This window comes from Amphiprion ocellaris, chromosome 17 (assembly GCF_022539595.1).
Source record: "Amphiprion ocellaris isolate individual 3 ecotype Okinawa chromosome 17, ASM2253959v1, whole genome shotgun sequence".
Lineage (NCBI taxonomy): Eukaryota > Metazoa > Chordata > Actinopteri > Pomacentridae > Amphiprion > Amphiprion ocellaris.
In genome coordinates this window covers 18,829,996-18,853,561 of record NC_072782.1, presented here as the reverse complement: position 1 = coordinate 18,853,561, position 23,566 = coordinate 18,829,996, and the positions used below count along the sequence as shown (strand labels likewise).

The window sequence follows — 23,566 nt, the reverse complement described above, 5'->3', positions numbered from 1 at the left end:
ACTTTGACTTGACTTCTTCAAATTCGGCTCAAACTTCCACCTGAACTTAAGGATGAACTGATTAAACACTGGTGGTCAAAGTGAGCTCACAAAACACATCTCTGTCTATAACTCAAGAATTTGTATGCTTATATGTTTGCGACAACATTTCACACAAATATTTAGGAGGATAAAATGAAGACATTTTATGCAAAGGGTCAAAGGCCAACTTCACTGTAACATCATAATGTTCTGCGGAAATGTTACTTAACACTATACCTCAAAAACAGAAGGACAGATTGTGGCTTTATTTCACATTTGGTCAGACACTGAATTGATAGCATTAATCTTGAGTGTTGGCCATATGTAGAGATGGATGAACTGTCTCAGGTTTCCTGAAGAGCTGTTTTGATGCTCACTGTAGTGGTCACAAACAGTGCAGTCCCTGCAGTACCTGTCTCCACAAAATTGCTTTCCTTAATAACTAAACTACGCTACCAGTCAAAAGTTTGGACACACTTTCTCATTTAATGGTTTTTCTTTATTTTCGTGACTTTTTATATTGTAGATTCTCACTGAAGGCATCAAAATTATGAATGAACACAAATGGAATCATGTAGTAAACAAAAAAGTGTGAAATAAGTCACAACATGTTTTATATTTTAGATTCTTCAAAATAGCCACCCTTCGCTTTGATTCCTGCTTTGCACACTCTTGGCATTCTCTCCATGAGCTTCATGAGGAAGTCACCTGAAATGGTTTTCATTTCACAGGTGTGCCTGTCAAGGTTAATCTGTAGAATTTCTGGCCTTCTTAATGGTGCTGGAACCATCAGTTGTGTTGTGCAGAAGTCAGACTGGTACACAGTTGACAGCCCTATTTGACAACTGTTAAATCCATGTTATGGCAAGAACCAATCAGTTAAGTAAAGAGAAACAACAGTCCATCATTACTTTAAGAACTGAAGGTCAGTCAGTCCGGAAAATTGCAAAAACTTTGAATGTATTATCAAGTGCAGTCGCAAAAACTATCAAGCACTTTGATGAAACTGACTCCCATGAGGACCGCCCCAGGAAAGGAAGACCAAGAGTCACCTCTGAGTTAAGAGTTATCCGAGTCACCAGCCTCAGAAATGGCAAGTTAACAGCACCTCAGATTAGAGCCCAGATATATGCCATATAGAGTTCCAGTAGCAGACACATCTGTACATCAACTGTTCAGAGGAGACTTCACCAATCAGGCCTTTATGGTCAAATAGCTGCTAAGAAAACACTACTAAGGAAAAGCAACAAACAGAAGAGAATTGTTTAGGCCAAGAAATACAAGGAATGGACATTAGACCAGTGGAAATCTGTGCTTTGGTCTGATGAGTCCAAATTTAAGATCTTTGGTTCCACCCGCTGTGTCTTTGTGCAATGCAGAAAAGGTGAACAGATGGTCTCTACATGCATGGTTCCCACCGTGAAGCATGGAGGAGGAGGTGTGATGGTGTGGGAGTGCTTTGCTGGTGACACTGTTGGGGATTTGTTCAAAACTGAAGACACACTGAACCAGCATTGACTACCACAGCATCCTGCAGCAACATGCCATCCCATCTGGTTTATGTTTAATTGGACCATCGTTTATTTTTCAACAGGACAATGACCCCAAACACACCTCCAGGCTGTGTAAGGGCTATCTGACCAAGAAGGAGAGTGATGGAGTGCTGCATCAGATGACTTGGTCTCCACAGTCTCCTGACCTAAACCCAATCCAGGTGGTTTGGGATGAAATGGACCACAGAGTGAAGGCAAAAGGACCAACAAGTGCTCAGCATCTCTGTGAACTTCAAGACTGTTGGAAAACCATTTCAGGTAACTACCTCATGAAGCTCATGGAGAAAATGCCAAGAGTGTTCAAAGCAGTAATCAAAGCAAAAGGCTGCTATTTTGAAGAATCTAAAATATAAAACATGTTGTGACTTATTTCACATTGTACTGTTTCCTACATAATTCCATATGTGTTCATTCAGAGCTATGATGCCTTCAGTGAGAATCTACAATATAAATATTCATGAAAATAAAAAAAAAAAAAACATTAAATGAGAAAGTGTGTCCAAATTTTGACTGGTAGTGTACATTCACAGCTACATTTAAGTAGGATTGGTGTCTAAACTTAAGCAAACTTCTAACATGTAGTAGTCACTCTGAAAGAGTCAACAACAGGGTGATTTTTTCCTAAAGTGAACCAGGTAGTTTCAATGTATAAACCAAACCAAACAATGAGTGCAAACTGCAATAAAAAACAACCAAAAATTAAATTTAAGTCTGAAGGTACGTGTCCACAGGGAAATTTTTAGAAATGAGGGATTGCCTTGCTTTCCAGCAGTGGACTGATGGGTGTACCATTCAGCTGTGTCTTGACAGATGATGGAAACGTTCTCTTCAATATCCCTACATTCCTTGGCCTGCTCCTGGATTTCACATCGGACCAACATGGTGGCTCGTATTTAAAAACCGCTTGACCAAAATGTATTTCTGAAAACATTTGAGGCAACACATATGCCATACAGTTGCTGAGTCGGTCTTTATTTTAGATAAATAATTGTTAGTTTAAAAGTATTTTGTACATTTTCAGAAGCAGTGGATCATACTATATCATTCTTATATGCATAAAGTAGCGTAGACAGTGGGCAAAGTGATGCCCCGTTTCCTTGTCCTTGTCCTTAAAACAATTTATATGGATGAGTTCTATAATTAAAAAAAAAATAATCCACCCCTGTACAATTACCATAAATGGGAAAATTACCTATAGAGACCAAAGCTGTTTTGGGTGAACATGTTTATTCCTGCTGTTAAGCTGAACACTTTAACATGGAAGTCTCAAGCAGACTTTGAAGGAACTGCATCTTTTAGTATTTGCATGTTGGCTTAATTGTTGGCCCTTGGAGCTTCTTTGCAGCAACATCGATGTTTGAAGCCCTGTCTGCTACCCTGGCTACAACTTTGTGTTCAATCAGAACCACTTTTACAGACCAAACATGTGAACACATACAAAGAATTAGACTCCGTTTCTAAATTCTCTGAATATACTTAGACATCTCAGAGTCTTCATGACATATTAGAATGCACATTTATCTGGTGGCTGTTTTGTGTTTTCCTTTTTCCAGCATAAAATGATGCAGTAAAGAAAGCAAAACTGATGCAGAAAAATTCACCAAAACGCAGAAAAAGAAGAGACTGCTGTTTCCAATTTAGCTAGCAAGATAACATAGTAAGACTCTACAATATTATATTCAACACTAATTACATACTAATGTTAAGACCCTTCAGTATTACAAAAAATGCTAATATATATTAAATTTAAGAGCCCACCAATAGTAAAAAAAAAAAAACACACACACACAGAAATTAAATGTTTCATTTAAAACTCTATAAAATTACATAAAACACAAATAAACTGTTAAATTTAAGATCATCCAATATTATGTAAAATATATATTTCCTTGACTAATTAAAATATTCAATTTAAGTCCTAACAAAATTGTATTAAATACAAATTAAATGGCATTTTTATGGCCCTACAATAATTTTAATTTAAATCTACCTGAGTAACTGAAATACTAAGATTAAGACCCTACAAAATAAAACAGAAATTAAATGTTAAGTTTAAAATCCTAAAATATTATATTAACTATGAATTAGATATTGTGTTTAAGACCCAACAACAATATATACAACACAAATTATATATTAAGTTTATGACCCCACTCAGTTATATTAATTACAAATTAAATATTATTTTCAAGACTGTACAATAATATATAAAACAAATAAATATTAAGTTTTAGAACTGCAATATTATATATAATAAAAATTCAATATTAAGTTTCTACAATATCATATAAAACACAAAAATCAATAATATGTGTAAGAATGTACAATATTATATTATATTATATTATATTATATTATATTATATTATATTATATTATATTATATTATATTATATTATATTATATTATATTATATTATATTATATCACCACAGACAAAGTACTATTTTAATACCATACAATTTTATTTAATCAAATTAACCTAACTGAATTAAATACTTAAGTTAAGACTTTACAATATTGTATAAAATACAAATTAAATTTAAGAACAACAATATTATATATGGCAAACATTCAATATTAAGTTTAAGACCTACAATATCATATGAAACACAAAATTAATAAAATGCTTAAGAATGTACAATATTCTAATAATATTGTTATATTACATCATATTATATTACATTACATTATGTCAACACAAATGAAGTACTATTTTAATAACCTACAGTTGTATTTATAATTAAATTAACCTGACTTAATTAAATGCTAAGGTTAAGACCGTACAATATTATATAAAATATGAATTAAATATTAAATTTAAGACCCCACTTAGTTAAATTAAATACAAATTAAATATGAAAGTTAATGTTACCTAACCCACCTAATGTGTCCCCGAAGCACAACGTACTCCTCTGCATTTAAATGTGTATTTTAGTCATTTTCTGTCCAGTAGTGTGAAAAACTAAATCATATTATGGAAACAAAATAGCGCAAAAGTCCAAAAATGACGATTCTATGAAAAACGACGTTGCAGTGCGTCGCCTTTTCCACCGATTCTAAAAGCCGATGTTTTCCTCGGTGCCACAGTGATTTAGCTCCTAGAGGACACTAGGGCCGCCCGGACACCAGCCACCATCTGAAGCCGGGTTATGAAGTTCACAGGCCGACAGCGAACCTCTGAGGAACCTCCTAAAAGTCGCTACCTGAGCAGCTCATCACACACACGCACACACACACGCACACGCACACGCACACGCACACTTCTGCATGTGTTCATCCGCTGCCAACCTCCACTGCGTTCTCCATTACTCTGCTTCCACACTGAAGGGCAGAAACTCCGTGGATTAGAGTCATGAGTGGACTGTCAACAGAGGCGTCTTCCCCCAATGGACCTCGGAAGGTAGGAGCTGAAACTGCAGAAAGTAAAGTCATGATTAGTGCTGGGAGTTAGGAACTTCAAACAGATATTAATTGCACTTTGATGCCTATAAAAGTCTATATAACTCTTGTTTGGAATCATTAGGTGAAAATATTAATATAAATTGCCAATGAACTCACAATATCCTGATAATTATTACAAATAAAATTAAAGCACGTCTGTTGCTGTCTGGACTTCAGAGTGTGCAGTGAAGACATGAAATATTGCTGTGAACTTAACAGATTATGTTAGAGTCAAACTGAAATCAAAGTTATTTTGTTAGGCTATATTCTCCAAAAATGTGACTTATTTGACCTTTTCAGCTCTTTAGACTGACTTTGATTTGAAGAAAACTAACTGCAGAAAACATTTCTAGTTGGTATAAATAACTAAAGAAGCAGATCTACTTGCTCTTAAATGTGTGCACAAAATGAATGAATATACCTTGTAGATGTCTGCAGTTGTGGTCGATAAGCTAAAAAGCTAAAGTCGATAAGTGAGCAGCTGTGATTATGAACATTACCATGTATGCTGAACAGTTTACACCCACTTGGCTTTGTGTGAAGCAGCAGCTGAACATGTGTGAGGCCCACCACCAGAGGGCTGCCTCAACAGCACATCACTCAGTCATACTGCTGGGAAAGTAAAATAAGTTCCCTCACATACTAATAACTAGACTATTTGTACTTCAGGCGGATGCTGGAGTAAACATTTAGATTCAGTATTTAGGTTAATAATGCAGATTTGCACTTACAATGTCATTGGTTATATTTATTTTTAATGTTTAATGTTTAATTAACCAGGAAGTCTCGTTGAGATTAGCAATCTATTTTACAAGGGAGACATGGCCAAGGGAACAACCATACAATATTTAAAAAGTTATAGAAAGCAGATACATGATAAACGAATAAACAATAAAGAGTAAAACAATTAAACAGATGGACAGCTATTCAAGGACAGTGACCTTTTAAGGAAAAAACTTTGACCACTCCTCCTTCACTTTATTCTTTCTGATATTCTTAAACTCATTAATGGATATGAATGTTTCTCGATAAAGAGTTTTGAACGTGTGTAAATCTGTGAATGCTTCAGCTGATGGATCTCATTTAAACAGCTCAGGAAATGAACAATGATTTACACTAGCATTCAAAAGTTTATAATCACTTAGAAGTGTCCTTATTTTTTAAAGAAAGGCAGATTTTTTTCAATGAAGACAACATTAAATCAATCAGAAAGACAGTGTAGACATTGTCAATGTGGTAAATAACTATTCTAGCTGATTTTTAATGGAATATCTCCATAGAGGTACAGAGAAGCATTTCCAGCAACCATCACTCCTGTGTTCTAATGCTACATTGTGTTAGCTGATGGTGTTGAAAGGATAATTGATGATTAGAAAACCCTTGTGCAATTATGTCAGCACATGAATAAAAGTGTGAGTTCTCATGGAAAACATGAAACTGTCTGGGTGACCCCAAACTTTTGAACGGTAAATTTACAATTTATTTAATATATATTCTGTATATTTCTACAAAAATACACAGAATATATCCCCTTCGCGCCCCACAAGTTGTGTCCTTTTCCACATCAGCTAATTTGTCAATATTGCAGTTTTCTAAGAGGGGCTGAACAATTCATCATTATATTATTGAAACTGCACCATCCAAATCACAAGAGCTGTGTTATTTATTTTTGAACAAGGTGAATGTGTCTCAATGTGTCATAGTAAATGAAGATTGGCAGAAATGCAAGTCAGTATTTCTTGATGTAAGAAATGGTGCTACTTTGGTTCATGCTGCAGCAAAAATGGCATCATCCTTTTTATAATTTTTTATTGGGAAGAAAATGAATCTAGGAATCTCACTGAAGTCATTATGCATAATGAATTGTCTGTCAAAATAATCACACATCTGACACTTTTTTTTTTTTTTAACATATCATCCATCCATTGTTCCTAACTGTACAATTTATACTGACATGCGATCAAGGGGATTACTGACACTGAGAGAAACAGATTAGATCATGATAATGTAGGAGTAATCCAGGTAAGGAATAATTCTTCCCTGCTTATTTTTTACATTTTTAATCACTGTGGGTTAATTTTTCACTTCAATATAAAATCCTGCCCTTCTATGGAAACAGCATAGTCAAGACTAGAAGTAGACAGAACTTAGAAATGTGTTTAGTGCAGGATAACAAAGTTACAATGCTATAAATTAGAAAAAGGAAAAAAATGTTTATTATTTCAATTATTTTCCAAAAAACAAAACAAAACCAAAAAATGTGGAATCAACATGTACAACATTTTTCCAAGTGGCCACAAGTTTTTTTTCCAGTTCTAGAAAAAACAATGGTGGCTCCGCAAACTGTATATGTTTTACTACTTACATTTTAAATTGTTTCCATACTTGTCTCCTCTCCCCTCTATGTAAACACAGCCTGCAGTTCATCCAAATATTATGATTTTTCTTGAGTGACTGTTTGCTACAGCGAAGTCACTAATGACTTTCCAGTTATTCTGAGGAGCATTAGTTTTTTCTTTTAGTTTTTTTTTTTTACAGAATTTGGTTGTGCACGGTTTATTTTTTGTGAATTTTTCAATGAGACCTGTAGAATAAAGCGATTTATGAAATAACATGAATAAGGTTAGATTTGAATAATTTTGCCAATGGGCAGGTCGGTCAGGCAGGGGTACTTCAAGTACAGTCAAAAAGTTGAAAATCTGATGATTTTTCTGTTTTTACAGTTTCTGGCTGTGATTAAGGGTGTCATTTTTATCAGTTGTTTTAAAGTCAGCATGCCTTTCAAAACTTCTGGCAGGTTTTGGGGTTTAGAGGGCCTAAATATTTTTGATTGACTGATTAATGCTTTAATTAATGAAATGTGAAATACTTTGATCTTTAGTTAAAAATGTTCTGAAATAATACGTCAATTATGTGCTATTCTGTCGATCAATTAATCAGTCAATTAGCTAATTGTTTCAGCTTATCATTAATTTGTGCCAATTATAATATACACCTGACCAAACGTGTTAAAATAATTAGGGCTAGTAATATTTCAGTATTGAATATTGACTAGAACAAGTTTTTTCCCTCTTATTTTTACATTTGCGTATTTACTCACTTAGCATTTTTTTCGTCAATATGTTGCATTTGCCCACAACTGAGGGGTCATATTTATAGTTTGGAATTATGTCAATGTACCACTATCAAGTGTCTTCATGGTGAGAGAAAAGTCAAAACATAAATACAGTTAAACCCCCAATTTTTCATAGCCATGCAGATTTTGATTTATAATGAACATATTTTGACCAATAGGTTTCTTAAGCATGAATTATATGGGACCAGGACCATTTGAAATATATTATTTCAAATTGTGCAGCAGTTTTGTAGTCAATTACTAGTCAATGGCAAATCACAGCTGAAACCAAAGAGCTCAGTGAACTTTTAGAGTCCATCACTTGGAGAGAGCTGCTCATTTTGGCTGCTCACATGACAGTAAAAGGTTCTAAAACTACATGGCCATTCAAAAGTTTGGGGTTTAGAAATGTCCTTATTTTTGAAAGAAAAATATTTTTTTCAATGAAGACAGCATTTAATTGATCAAAAAGTACACTTCAGACATTTTTAATGTGGTAAATGAATATTCTAGCTGGAAACGGCTGATTTTTAATGGAATAGCTACATAGAGGTACAGAGGAACATTTCCATCAAAACTCACTCCTGTGCTCTAATGGCACATTGTGTTAGCTAATGGTGTTGAAATCTAATTGATAATTAGAAAACCCTTGTGCAATTATGTTAGCATGTGAATTTTCATGGAAAACATGAAATTTTGTGGGTGACCCCAAACTTTTGAACAGTAGTGTATATCAAAGTGTTTTCAAATGCCAGTGGCCACAAAGTAAACGGACGTTTATACTGTGAAGAATCTCAAAAGACGTGGTAGGAAGACAATAGTGACTCCTGCACTGTAAAGAATGGTAGAGTCCAAGAAGAATTCAAAGATTACCATCAAGATCATCCTGATGAATCTAAGCAACATTTGAATCAGACACTGAACAAGGCTGATCTCCATGGATGAAGACCAAGCCAGGCGTCACTTCTTTGAGACAGACAGAAAAACTGGACAAAAGTTGAAGCCTTTGGTCATCAGTTCTGTGGCCAGATGAGATGCAGAAAATGCAGTTGTTTGGACATAGAGAGAAAAGAAAGGTGACGCATTAAACCCCAAGAACACCATCCTCTGATGCTTTGGGATTGTTTTCAAGTCAGTAGACCAGTCAACCTTGTCAAAGTAAACATCACCATGAAAGAAGAGGACAACATTAAGATTCTGAAGGAAAACATCAGACAGATGCAGAATAACTTGTCCTGCGGCAGCACTGGAACAAGACAATGATGTGAAGCACACAAAGTGGTGAACAAATAGTAAACAGAAAACAATATGAAGATGTCGGCGCGACTCAGTCACCATCCATCCAGAATCTGTGGAGGAACTGAAGACCAGAGTCAGGAGGAAACCTTTAACTTCAAGAACCTGGAGATCATAAGAAACAAGAGTGGAACAAAAAGACAGTTGAAATAATTTTATGATTGAAGTGGAGGCAAATAATATGGAGGCTTTGCTATTGCTAACTGAGAATGAAAAAGAAAAAAGTTCAAATTTATCATTAACATTTCCAACTCTATGTCTTACCATCTTTTGTTTATGTTGTTTCCAAGCAGATGAAACCTTTTAGTCAAATAAAAATTCATTATAAAACAAGATTTGTCACAGGTATGAACAATTTTGGGCTTACCTGTAAATAATTCATTAAAAAGTAACATTGATGCATTTTATAAATGCTGCATTATAAGTACCTGGTACCACAATGCACTAATAATTGATAGATTATCGCTATTACAGTTACTAATTACCAATTAATCATGTGCCTCATTTTTCAAGCAAAATTTTCTGTAGTTTCAGCTTCTCGTGTGTAAGAATTTCTGCTTTTTCTTCATCTTTTAGGCTGGTATTGATATTTGTAGGCCAAGGAATGTGTTGATTAACCATCCATCCATCCATCTATCCATCCATCATCTATACACCGCTCATTAGGGTCGCAGGGGGGCTGGAGTCTATCCCAGCTGACTTAGGGTGAAGGCAGGAGACACCCTGGACAGATCACCAGTCTATCACAGGGCTACGTATAGAGACACACAGTCACACTTGCATCTTCTGAAGTGCTAACCACCACGCCACTGTGCAGCCCCTGAGCAAACCAAATCATAATAAAAAATAATTATCAGCTGTGATCTTTATCAGCTCAAATCATCAGTTTGAATCACCTGTTTTTAACCTACCAGGACTGTAGAAGACCAAACGTCAAAACTCGCCCTAAACCCTTCTGTGACCCACAATAACACACACACACACACGCACACACACGCACACACACGCACACACACGCACACACACGCACACACACATACTCTTGTCATGAAACCATGAAGTTGGAGGGTAAGAACAGGCTGAGGCTGTAAGTGACTTTTTCATTAAGCCTCAGTCCCTTTTATAGTGTAGTTTTCTGTCTAATTCAGCAGAGCCAATCTTTAACTGAGCCCTGGAGTCAGAGCAGGGCCTCAGGTGAGATCAGAGGGTCACACTGGAGAGCTGGAGCAGATATAATGTTGGTATGATGGAGAGAGAGAGAGAGAGAGAGAGAGAGAGAGGGAGGAGAGACACTGACATGGACACTGGCCAATGATCTGCGAGCTGAATAACTGAAGTAGAGACAGAGCAGATTTCATAGAGCCAGTTACTCTCCACAGGCCGAAAAATGCGAGCGAGCAGGAGGTGATGAGGAGTAGCCAGGTGGTTCAGTCCGGTTACTCATCAGTCACTTCATAGATGCTGGTGGTGCAGGCCAGCAGCGGGGTGTAGATCCGAGCCTGGAAACACGTTCCGTCCTCAGCATGAAATCCAAGATCCGACAATAGCGGAGGCTGAGGAGGAGAAGCGGACTGACGGGACGCATGAATTAAATAATCATCCGCACCTCCCGTTTCCCTCCCTTAATGTTCTCAACCGGAGGTGTGCGGAGGAGAGCGCGATTCGCCCGGAGAGCCCAGAGCGGCTGGCAGCTGTGGACGGCTGGAAGGTGGTACCCAAGTGTCGCTGTTTATTATCTGGGATCTGACTCCGGAGGCGCGTCGCTGAGGTTATGGGCTGCGCTCCCAGTATCCACGTCTCTCAGAGCGGCGTGATCTACTGCCGAGACTCAGACGAATCCAACTCCCCCCACCAGACCACCACCATCTCTCAGGGCACCGCGGCCACGCTGCACGGGCTCTTCATCAAGACCGATGCGGCCGAGACCATCCCCTCCGTCATCACCTACCAGAGCCGACACTCGCGCAACAACTCGTACCGGGATCGCAAGGAGAACAGCGGGGGACACATCCGCATCGAGGCCGAGACGCAGACCAGCCACACCAGCGTCAAGGTACGGTGCAGTGAGCCGGACGCGCTGTTCCTGGCGCACGTCCACCGTCCTCACCGGGTCCTGGGTTGAAATGGGGTTTTACCCACCGGCCGGCCTCCTCAAGTGCACGTGAAGGGGCCTTTGTTTTTGTTTGTTTGTTTGTTTGTGACCAGAGGAGGCCAAAGCCTGCAGGTCTGCTCAGTGGGCAGCCATCAGTGGTGATCATTTAATGCATCACACATGATGAGACGGTGGTTGTGTTACTGACAACATGCAGGCTGGAAGATGCATGGAGTTATATAGCAAGAGGCTGATCAGAATCCGTGCTGCACACTAGAAAAATAGAATTGTTGGACCTAATTAAATGCTTCAACTGGTAACACACATATGGAACAGGTTCATCCAAATGAAGTTAACAAGTCATATTAATGTCACAGGTTTAGGTTAGATGTGCTCGATTCATTTGATTGCTTTCAAAGGAGCTAGTGCAACTTGAAGTTTATAGTTTTCCAACTTCAATGCTGCTTTATCCAAAATGAAAAACCTGATTTACTTCTTCCTTTTCTTTACACTTTAATCATAGTGGGGGTAAAAAAAAAAAAGCTGGACATGGACATCAAATCCAGAATGCTAAAAGAGTAGTAAACCTAATTTTTGCACTTTGGCTGAAATTCAAATATTAGTTTTAAAGGAAAGAATGTAATTTCAAATTGAAAGCATCCACAAAAGGAAAAACGAGCAGGTCAGATACATCTTTTATGGTGTATTAATAAAGATGTCCAAAGCATAGAGCATATGTATTGGACTGTACATAGTGTACATACCTACTTTTTAAGAGGCTTTTGTAACAGTTAATAAAACACTATTATGTATTTATATGCAGATAAAGAGAATTTAAAGTGATAAAGACATATTGCATATAATTCATTTAATTCATTATTTGTTTATACCATCTGTTTACACAGCCCCCTCCTTCAGTGTGTCCACAGGAGGAGTTATAATTGTCAACAAATACATTAATAAACGCATTAGCCTGCTTGTGAGTGTGCTTTATAGCGTGTTGTAAACCATAGATGCATGTATTTAAAAGACAGGGCATTCATCAGTCAGTGCCTCATTAATAACATGGAGCTGACATAAGATCTAAAATAAGACTTACGGTGGTTTATAACACACTATTCTGTGTTTGAAAGCAATTAAAGGACATTCTCAGTGTTTATTCTTTTTGGTTGCTGAGATTTTATCTATTTGCAGCGCCCTGTACTTCAGTTTGTCCACAGGAAGAGTTGTAATTGTGGACAAATACAGTAATAAACTCTTATATTTGCTTGCAAATGTACATTGCAGTGGTTCATAAACCATTATGAATGTTAAATAACTCTTCAGGCTAACTTCCTGTACTCCTCCCAGAGCTCCTGACTTCCGTGACTATCAGCTCTCTGCTGTGGGAGTATGTATAGTTTGAACATGTGCTACAAGTAAAACTTATTTACAAACTGTTGTTTATTTTTTAAAGAATGAGCAAAAATGTAGATCCATCTGGTTATTTCTTAAGCAGCAAGTGCCAAGAGTCAAAGAATCGTCAGTCAACTTGGGTTCAAACATTAAACTAAGTTAAATCCTGGATAGTTTCAGCCAACAACTGCTCTGCCCTGGAATTTAAAGAAGAAATATTCTCCTGCTGGCTTCCTGAAGTTTACTTCAAAGCAAAAAGCAAATTGCTGTGTTATGGACTATTCATCTAATAAATAAATCATTAGGTCATAAAGTAAAACACAAGTTAGTCATTGAAGTTAATCGCTCATTTTGATCTTAGTGGGAGATGTTGCAAGTCCAGTATTTGACCTTTGACTTAAATGTATAATCCACTGTGCAAAAATCAGATTGTCTAATGAAAAGTGTCACCATCTCATCCTCAAAAACTATTTTTAAAAATCGTTTTCAGGAACACGTTCTCCTCCTTCCTTGACAGATAAAGTCTGTGCACCTTAGGCAGATTTTTTTTTGTCTAACTTCTGCTTCCAAAGAACGTCATGAAAGAACTTTAGTAGGAGCTCCTCATGCCAAATAAATAGATGTTAATAACTGAAGTTAATGCATCAGATCCATGAGAACATCTCGTCTTTGCTTCGCAGCTTTCACATCCTGTCATGTAGTTCGTGTGCTCTTTACTCGCTGATGGATCCCTCTCATGAGGAAGCATGTGAACAGATACTTCTTCATATTTATGATCGAACCCTAGAGGATATAGCTGTGTTTTCTTAACAAGTGGTGTAGCAGATGATCCTGTCATCAGACTCTCAGAGTACATTAACCCATTCAGGCCCAGATCAAACTAAGTGAGATAAAATTCTGCCTCTTTTTAGCCAAACCTGTTGTGAAACGCAAACTGGCATTCTCTCACATTTGTGGATCTGTTTTCTTAAAGTAATTCCTAATTCTTTGTTGAACTTTTAGTTTTCTGTGTGCTCTTCTCACTTTTTGTTATTTTTTACCATGAACTTGTGCTGTCTGGTCCAAACAGGGAAGAAAGCAGGCACGCTATGACTCATTTTACTGAATAAGATTTAATTTAATATCATCATGAGCTGAATTTGTCGAAACATACACTACCATTCAAAGGTTTGGGGTCACCCAGACAATTTCATGTTTTCCATGAAAAATCTCACTTTTATTCATGTGCTAACATAACTGCACAAGGGATTTCTAATCATCAATTAGCCTTTCAACACCATTATCTAACACAATGTAGCATTAGAATACAGAAGTGATGGTTGCTGGAAATGTTCCTCTGTACCCCTGTGTAAATAATCCATTAAAAATCAGTCGTTTCCATCTAGAATAATCATTTACCACATTAACAGTGTTTGGACACTATTTCTGATTCATTTAATTTTATCTTCATTGAAAAAAAATGCTTTTCTTTCAAAAATAAAAACATTCTAAGTGACCCCAAACTTTTGAGCAGTAGTGTATTACAGTATATGTTGAATTATCACCAGGTACCAGAACTCATAAACAAAGGTATTTACATTATAAACTGAAGCAGAAAAGGAACAAATTGGTGCACTGGAACTCACCAGAAGGACCCCCACACCCCACACTTAGTGTCCACCCCAACCTTCAATTGAAGCCTACGCCCATATACGCATATACACCTAAATCTGTGCATGTTAGGAGATTTAAAGTAGAACAATGACTCAATGACTCATATTTCTGGAAAATGACAGTTACTCTGACTTTACATACAGTATTTTTACTGTATGTAAAGTCTTAATTTGTAAATGGCTAGCAACTGTAGCAGTGATGTAAATGAAGTAGAATAAAAAGAAAACTTTGCCACCCTGAACTGAAGTTAAAATAGAAAGTAGCATGAAATTGAACTACTTAAGCAAAGTACAAATAGCTGAAAATCTGCCGTTTCCAGCTAGAATAGTCATTTACCACATTAAAAATGTCTCGACTGTATTTCTGATTAATGTTATCTTCATTGACAAAAACGGACTTTTCTGTCAAAAATAAATACATTTCCAAGTGACCCCAAACTTTTGAAAGGTAGTATATTTAGGACCAGCAGTTTAACATGTTTTATGGACTTGTGTGGGTTTGGTATTGATAGCATGTGTGTGGAGTGTGTCAGTTTGTCAGCTGTTCCTCTGCCTCCCTCAGTTCCCCTCCATCACCAAAGACTGAGGGAGGATCAATGATACCATTTATTATTAAAACCATCTGCCTTACCCTGCAGGATCTTGATAATTTGCCATGATGTTGATCATGCTCCCATGTGGTTTTGTGTGTGTATGTGTGTGCATGTTTATATACACAAGTCATTTGTTTACCCCTCTGGTCAGTCACATGTAAGGGAGCTGATTCTGGTGTCCTGTACAGACTTCCCCACAGGGCTCCCTGACTAGTAAGAACATACGTACAAGAGCATGAATTAGCTGTTTCTCACCATCATCGCAGCCACCTTTCATTTAGACACACAAAAGTTCAACAATGCAGGTTCTGTGTTCAGAAAAAGAAATGATCACACAAGCAAACCAAAGCCAGTTAACAGAGAACCTGACAGTAGCTTCATAGAAAGTGTCTGTAACCCTCTGAACTACAAACAGTTTCTGGGCATTGCTCAGTTATAAAGCTATAAATACCCTACCCCCCTCCCAAAAAAGAGAAAAAGTAAAAGCAAAATTTCATATTTGTTGTTATTTATTTTAGAAACAGTAAAAAAAATCAGCATTTTTTTAAAAGTTTCCACAGGTGTTAACTAGAAAAGCACTGACAGAGTACATTACTCCCCCATATGGCATTTCCAGAAAGGCAGCATTATTTTTTAGAAATGCAGCATTTGTTTATTAGTCATTGATGATCAGAAATCACAGCAACATAGGATGTAGCCATTTAATATAGATGTAGATATAGATTATATAGACTCACAAACAAAATGACCTTACGCTGAACACAGGCGTGTGTTATGCATGTGTACATTGTGTATGGAATTGCGTGACCTAAATATGTAGCGGCTGGTGGGAATTCTTGGGACTCGGAAACACCCCCACAATTTACTCAATTGTTCCTTGTATCATTTCCAACAGATCAGTCCCCATAAGTCCACAGCGGTGGATTTGTAGTAGAATCACAATCATGTGATCATCAGCAGGCAGCTGATGTAGTGTTCATTTGTTGTCATAGTTACAGTGATACTGTGACACTATCTCACAATGAGACAGAAATCTTGAACAAATCCGTGGATCCAGACTATAAGCCGCATAATGGTAAAATCCAATCACTTGGTCCTTGTGTCATTTCTGACCTTCCCTGAAAATTTCATCCAAATCCATTAGTCTGTTTTTGAGTAATGCTGCCAACAGATAGACAGACAGACACACACACACGCAGACAGACAGAGACAGACAAACAGATCATCACATAACTCCTGCCACTTCCTTGGCAGTGTAATAATACTAGGAAAAAGGTGGTGATGACTACATAATATAAATGTTTTGCTTCTTACATTTTTACTTTGTTATCATGCTTGTCTTCTACCTGCTCCAGTTAAACACATCCTGCAGTTCATCTGAACACTCACCTAATTTCTGTTGCGCCACTTTTGGTCACAGCTGAGCCACTAATGGCTTCAAGGTGGTGCCGAGGAGTGCAGAATTTTTTAATTTCAACAAAATCTGGTCGGTGTCAATGATTATTTTTTTTTTGGCAGTTTTTTAAATGAATAAATGATTTGGATGAAATATCATGATTTTAAGCTTAGATTTGGTTGCACAGCACCATCAGAGATTAGCAGTTCAAGAAAAGCTTTCTGTCTTTCCAGTGTCTGGCTCTGATAACTGATGTAATTTTGACATTTTTTTGAAGGAAACATGCCTTTCACACTGGCAGATTTTGGAAATCGGGGGGTTAAAATCTTTTCCTCTTTTGTTTTTTCGTGCAAACAGAATTACAAAAATCTTTTGAGATTAGAAAAAGGATGATAACATTAACAGTGTGCAGGAAAAGTGATAAAATATGAGGCTTCCTGTAGAGATGAAAACAAACTTGCAGGTTAGCAACAAGAAGCAACAAAAGGACAGCATTATGGTGAGAAGACATGAAAATGTGGTTGGAGATGCAGAGCAGATGAATAGATTTGCAGATCTAATAGACACTAAGAAGTAACAGTGGGGGTCAGGCTTCCTGAAAAGAAGGTTGTGTGTTTTTGGGCACGTCTCTGTTCCGGGGCTGCTTTATTATGAATAACCGTACACTCCCTAAAAAAAACTGTGTCATACAAAGACTAAAGAATTTCACTGTGCTGCAAAAAAATCCAAAAGAAAATGTGTAGCCACAATAAGTTCTGTGGCACTCTGACCTTAGATCCATTAACCTTTGTTGCATATGCTCTCAGGTTGTAATTTTGGTTTACACATCACAATTATGTAACCGTATATGCTAAAGCTCAGTGTACGTAAAGCCCCTATTCTTTATGATGTCTCAAAAACAAGGCTAGAGTGCTACAGGCTACAGTCCCTCATATGTTTACATAATCCTTCTCTCCACATACACTAACTCACATTATTGATCTTATTCACAGGCATCAGTGATGCACAACAACAGGCAGTACTATTCAGAGTAAACTGGTTAAATCTGGAAAATATAGTTAATGTTTTTCATGGTAAAGAAGCAATCTTTACAGATTGAGCACATTTGAATTGTTTTTTTTTGTATGGACAGTGGAAAAACGCCTGTAGAACACTTTGCTTATGTCTTCTTATGTTTATGTTTGAAGCATTGATTTTCAGTGTTACCAGGGTGACGAGTCCTGCTTCATCTATTATATAACTGGTTGGCTGAAAAGGAGCGACAGTGAAACAACATAATAAATGGCAAGGGTATGCTGATTGGGGCTGCATAGTGATTTGGTGGTTAGCACTTTTGCCTTGCAGCTAGAAGATCCCCGGTTTGTGTCCCGGGTTTCCTGGGATCTTTCTGCATGGAGTTTGCATGTTCTCCCTGTACATGCGTGGGTTTTCTCTGGGTACTCCGGCTTCCTCCAACAGTCCAAAAACAGGCGTTTAATTGGTGTTTCTAAATTGTCTGTAGGTGTGAATCCAAGTGTGATTGTCTCTATGTGTAGCCCTGTGACAGACTGGTGACCTGTCCAGGGTGTCCCCTGTCTTCACCCTAAGTCAGCTGGGATAGACTCCAGCCCCCCGCAACCCTAATGAAGATTAAGCAGTGTATAGATAATGGATGGATGGTATGCTGATTTGAAATGTTTCTGCGATACAAACAAACATAAACAAGCAGAAAATAAGTTCCCATGAAAATGTAATTGAGAATAAAATTACTCTACTAAAGTTAAAGTAACTTTAATAACATAGCTTTTTGGGATGTACAGCCGACAGCTGTGTATAAGCTCAGTGCACACAAAGCCCATATCTTTTATGATTTCCATAACCCTTTGATGTGCAGTGTGGGTCAGGAGATTCCCATTTTCCATTGGATCTGGGACAGTTGACCAATGTTGCACATCAAAGGGTTAAAAACAAGGCCAGAGTGCTACTATATAGAGCCCGACCAATATATCAGTTCTCTGATATTATCAACCAATATTCGTCTGGCACACATATCAGACATCAGATTCAGCGTGTATATTTTTTGTTTGTTTGTTTATATGTTTGGGTTTTGTTAGTTTGTTTGTATATCACAATGTAGAAAAAGATCCATCCATCCATCCATCATCTATAGACCGCTTAATCCTCATTAGGGTCGCGGGGGGCTGGAACCTATCCCAGCTGACTCAGGTGAAGGCAGGGGACACCCTGGACAGGTTGCCAGTTTGTCGCAGGGCCACATATATATATATATATATATATATATATATATATATATATATATATATAGTATCTCACAAAAGTGAGTCCACCCCTTGCATTTCTCCAAATATTTAATGATATCTATTCATGGGACAACACTGACGAAATGAAACTTTCATACAATGTAAAGTAGTCACCGTACAGCTTGGATAACAGTGTACATTTTATCTTCCCATCAAAATAACTAAAACACAGCCATTAATGTCTAAACTGCTGGCAACAAAAGTGAGTACACCCTGAACTGAAAATGTCCAAATTGGGCCCAAGTGCACATTTTCCATCCCCAGTTTCATGTGACTTGTTAGCGTTAAAAGGTCTCAGGTGTGAAAGGTGAGCAGGTGTGTTTAATTTGGTAATATCACTCTCACACATCTCACATTGGTCACTGGAAGTTCAACATGGCACCTCATGGCAAAGAACTCTCTGAGGATCTGAGAAAAAGGATTGTTGCTCTACATAACGATGGCTTAGGCTATAAGAAGATTGCCATCACCCTGAAATTGAGCTGCAGCACGGTGGCCAAGAGCATCCAGCGGTTTAAGAGGACCGGTTCCACTCAGAACAGGCCTCGCCATGGTCGACCAAAGAAGTTGAGTGCACGTGCTCGGCGTCGAATCCACAGGCTGTCTTTGGGAAATAGGCGTAGGAGTGCTGCCAGCATTGCTGCAGAGGTTGGAGGGGTGGGGGGTCAGCCTGTCAGTGCTCAGACCATACGCCACACACTGCATCAAATTGGCCTCTATGGCTGTCGTCCCAGAAGAAAGCCTCTTCTAAAGATGATGCACAAGGAAGCCCGCAAACAGTTTGCTGAAGACAAGCAGACTAAGGATATGGATTACTGGAACCATGTCCTGTGGTCTGATGAGACCAAGATAAACTTATTTGGTTCAGATGGTGTCAAGCGTGTGTGGCGGCAGCCAGGTGAGGAGTACAAAGACAAGTGTGTCTTGCCTACAGTCAAGCATGGTGGTGGGAGTGTCATGGTCTGGGGCTGTATGAGTGCTGCCGGCACTGGAAAATTACAGTTTATTGAGGGAAGCATGAATGCCAAAATGTACTGTGACATACTGAAGCAGAGCATGATCCCCTCCCTTAAGAAGCTGGGCCGCAGGGCATTATTCCAACATGATAATGACCCCAAACACACCTCCAAGATGACCACTGCCTTGCTAGAGAAGCTGAGAGTAAAGGTGATGGACTGGCCAAGCATGTCTCCAGACCTAAACCCAATTGAGCATCTGTGGGGCATCCTTAAATGGAAGGTGGAGGAGCGTAAGGTCTCTAACATCCACCAGCTCCGTGATGTCATCATGGAGGAGTGGGAGATGATTCCAGTGGCAACCTGTGAAGCTCTGGTGAACTCCATGCCCAGAAGGGTGAAGGCAGTGCTGGAAAATAATGGTGGCCACACAAAATATTGACACTTGGGCCCAATTTGGACATTTTCAGTTAGGGGTGTACTCACTTTTGTTGCCAGCAGTTTAGACATTAATGGCTGTCTTTTAGTTATTTTGATGGGAAGATAAAATGTACACTGTTATCCAAGCTGTGCGGTGACTACTTTACATTGTATGAAAGTTTCATTTCGTCAGTGTTGTCCCATGAATAGATATCATTAAATATTTGGAGAAATGCAAGGGGTGGACTCACTTTTGTGAGATACTGTACATATATATATATATATATATATATATATATATATATATATATATATATATATATATATATATATATATATATATATATATATATATATATATATAAAATATAGGAGCAAACAATTGTAGAAAAAGATGTTTGGGGTAATTTAGAAATTGTGTCATCTCATAGTTTGTCCAGCAGAGCAGCTCTAACTCTGTTCTTTAAGATACGCTCCACACTGCAGCACATGTAGCAGGGAATGTATCACAGCTGAACAGATGGTGGTGCAGGGTCATGTGGTGTCTTCACAGAAAGCTGCTTCCTACTGTGTGAAATACGATGCCGGAAAGTTAATAAACAATGATCCCACCATTACCCAAACATACGTACCATTAGAACACAGGAGTGATGGTTGCTAGAAATGTTCCTCTGTACACCTATGTAGATATTCCATTAAAAATCAGCTATTTCCAGCTAGAATAATCATTTACCACATAAACAATGTCTACATTGGATTTCTAATTAATTTAATGTTATCCTCATTTTAAAAAAATGCCTTTCTTTCAAAAATACATTTCTAAGTGATCCCAGACTTTTCAGTGGTAGTGTATACACGCATATATTTAAACAATATCAGCTGATTTGTCAGTTTGGAATCTTTATAGAGTGTAAAAATCAGGATCAACATCGGCCTGAAGAATCCAATATCAGTCAGGCCTTCTTATGTTGATGTAACCTCCTTCACCATATAATGTGACTCAGATTGCTGAAATTTCTCGCACACATCAGTAGTGCAGTGCATAACATTGGATGGTATGTGATGTAAGTATTCTTTGTGAAATCATGAACTGGGGCTACATCCATAGTAAGCTGAGTATATCTGGAAAATTTTCTTTTTCTACTTTTTCTACTATACTTTTCATCATTAACAAAACACAGCACACCTGGTTGAGGTCATTACGACGCTTTGTCTGCTGTACCATGCATAGACTGTCCTCCTGTGGACTATAAATAGCAGCATTTTGTGTGGAAGTTATCATCATTAGTCATTATCGATGTTATGTCTTATTGCCATTTCATGTTTCTGTACTGACAATGTCACTGTCAACAGTAAACATTTACAGCAACACAGAGTTTTTGCTGCTTTTCCTAACATTTAACCACAGTGTGTGGATTGTGGTCTTTAAGTGACAACCTCAAAGTATGATTGTAAATACGTGTTCTTTTATAGCTTATTCTCTGATTTACCCTCTGTGTGGTCATACTCTGAGTGTGGATGTAAGGGGCGGAATGGCATCATGGAAAATAGTTTCAGTGTTGGACTGGGATAACTGTTTACACACAACGAAGTTCCTGTAGGTGTGTGTTTACATGTTATCTCATTGAAGCATAGTCGGAATTTTTATTAAGCATAGTCATGTTTCCATGTTCCTTTTTGGTCTAGTACAGAAGAATGAGTTGTAACAGGGTTTTGACAAGTGACTCACATCTTAGACTGTAGATTTGAATTTATAAATGTAATAGAGTTTGGATCTCAGCCTGCTTCACTTTTGCTTTTTTTGTACAAATTGCAAATAAAGCATACACTGGGATAAACACATTCTTTTTCCTTTCAGTGCATATTGCAGCTGATCTTTAAAGTACATTCTATTACATGAAGTATGTCTACAGTTGGGACAAACTACTTTTTCATAAGTTTTGACTGTCTTGCTCATACACTGCCTGTCCAAAAAAAAAAAAAAGTCGCCACCTGGATTTAACCCTTTTGATGCCCAACATGGGTCAAAAGTGACCAAATTGAATGGAAAATGGGTATCTCTTGACCCACGTTGTGCATCAAAGGGTTTACTAAGCAAATAGGTAAGAGCCTTCCACTGGATAATTACTGCACTGATGAATATGTTTCAGCTGCAACAACTTATTTAACCCTACTGATGCAGTGAGGAGCTTCTCATTTCTGAAACAACCGTGTCGGAAGACATATCCTGTGGTCATGGAAAGGTTGTTAATCTGTTTCAGAATCAGTGGCGGATCTAGAGAAAAATTAATAGGGTGGCAAAGGGGTGGCAGATACATTTTAGGGGGTGGCATATATATATATATATATATATATATATATATATATATATATATACACATATATATATATATATATATATATGTATATATATATATATATATACATATATATATATATATATATATATATATATATATATATATATATATATATATATATATATATATATATATATATATATATATATACATACACTCTGCCAAGGAGGCAGAGCCTTGGCAGAGTTATGTGATGATTGGCATTGGTTTGTCTGTCTGTCTGTTAGCAACATCACTCAAAAATGGAATGATGGATTTGGATGAAACCAACCAGCAGGCGTTATCAAATTGACACAAATACTGCTGAAATAAGTATGTTAAATAAGTAAATATCATTTGTATTTGTCAGCCAATCCTAAACATGAATTGTTCTTATTAGCTGTCAATCACATTATGTGATTTGATATGTCTAGCAGAAAGGGGGAAAGATTTAAACTGAAATAAAGTCAACCTTATACACTTTGAAGAAACCAAATGCTAGATATGTTAAAAATGTTTCTTAAATTTAGCAGCAAATTACATTAAGACTAGACAATGTCTCTCTTATGCACTGTTTTGGGAAATCTACATTTGTGTGACCTATGCTTATGTTCAGCCTGCCACAATGATTACATTATTATTTCATCTAGAACAGAGTCAGAGTCCAGATAATTTTATTTGTTGTCTTAGATTTGTGGTTTTATTTTTTGATGCTCTTTATTTGAGACATTTCTTACAATAATTCTATAATTCCAATATTTGGATATTCTTAAGAATTAAGGATCTACTTATCATCTTAAAATTAAAAGACTAACTACATCAGATAATAATTTGTCCAAAAAGGTAATTATTGCGACAGGTGTACCTCTTACTCAGATATATTATACTAAAGCAATATTCATAACATGTGGACCAGCTGGACCAGAGATAGTCTGATTTACCTTTCGCTGTCTGAGCTCTGCATGCCTTCATTTCTTTCTCTTAACTCTTCCTCCT

The 23,566-nt window shown here is 37.4% G+C and overlaps 1 protein-coding gene across 2 annotated transcripts in view; it reads left to right on the top strand.

Moving 5' to 3' along the window:
- Nucleotides 1-4,878: 4,878 nt before the first annotated feature.
- Nucleotides 4,879-23,566, top strand: part of pde8b (phosphodiesterase 8B) — a 91,687-nt gene continuing 72,999 nt past the window's right edge. Inside the window, exon 1 of one of the 2 annotated variants that reach the window (XM_023276380.3) lies at nucleotides 4,879-4,975. In XM_023276380.3, the coding sequence (XP_023132148.1) occupies nucleotides 4,928-4,975 (48 nt within the window). In that variant the 5' untranslated portion in view covers nucleotides 4,879-4,927. Of the gene's footprint in view, nucleotides 4,976-10,772; nucleotides 11,481-23,566 lie in introns of those variants that run through there. The other variant, XM_023276379.3, reaches the window with a different exon arrangement.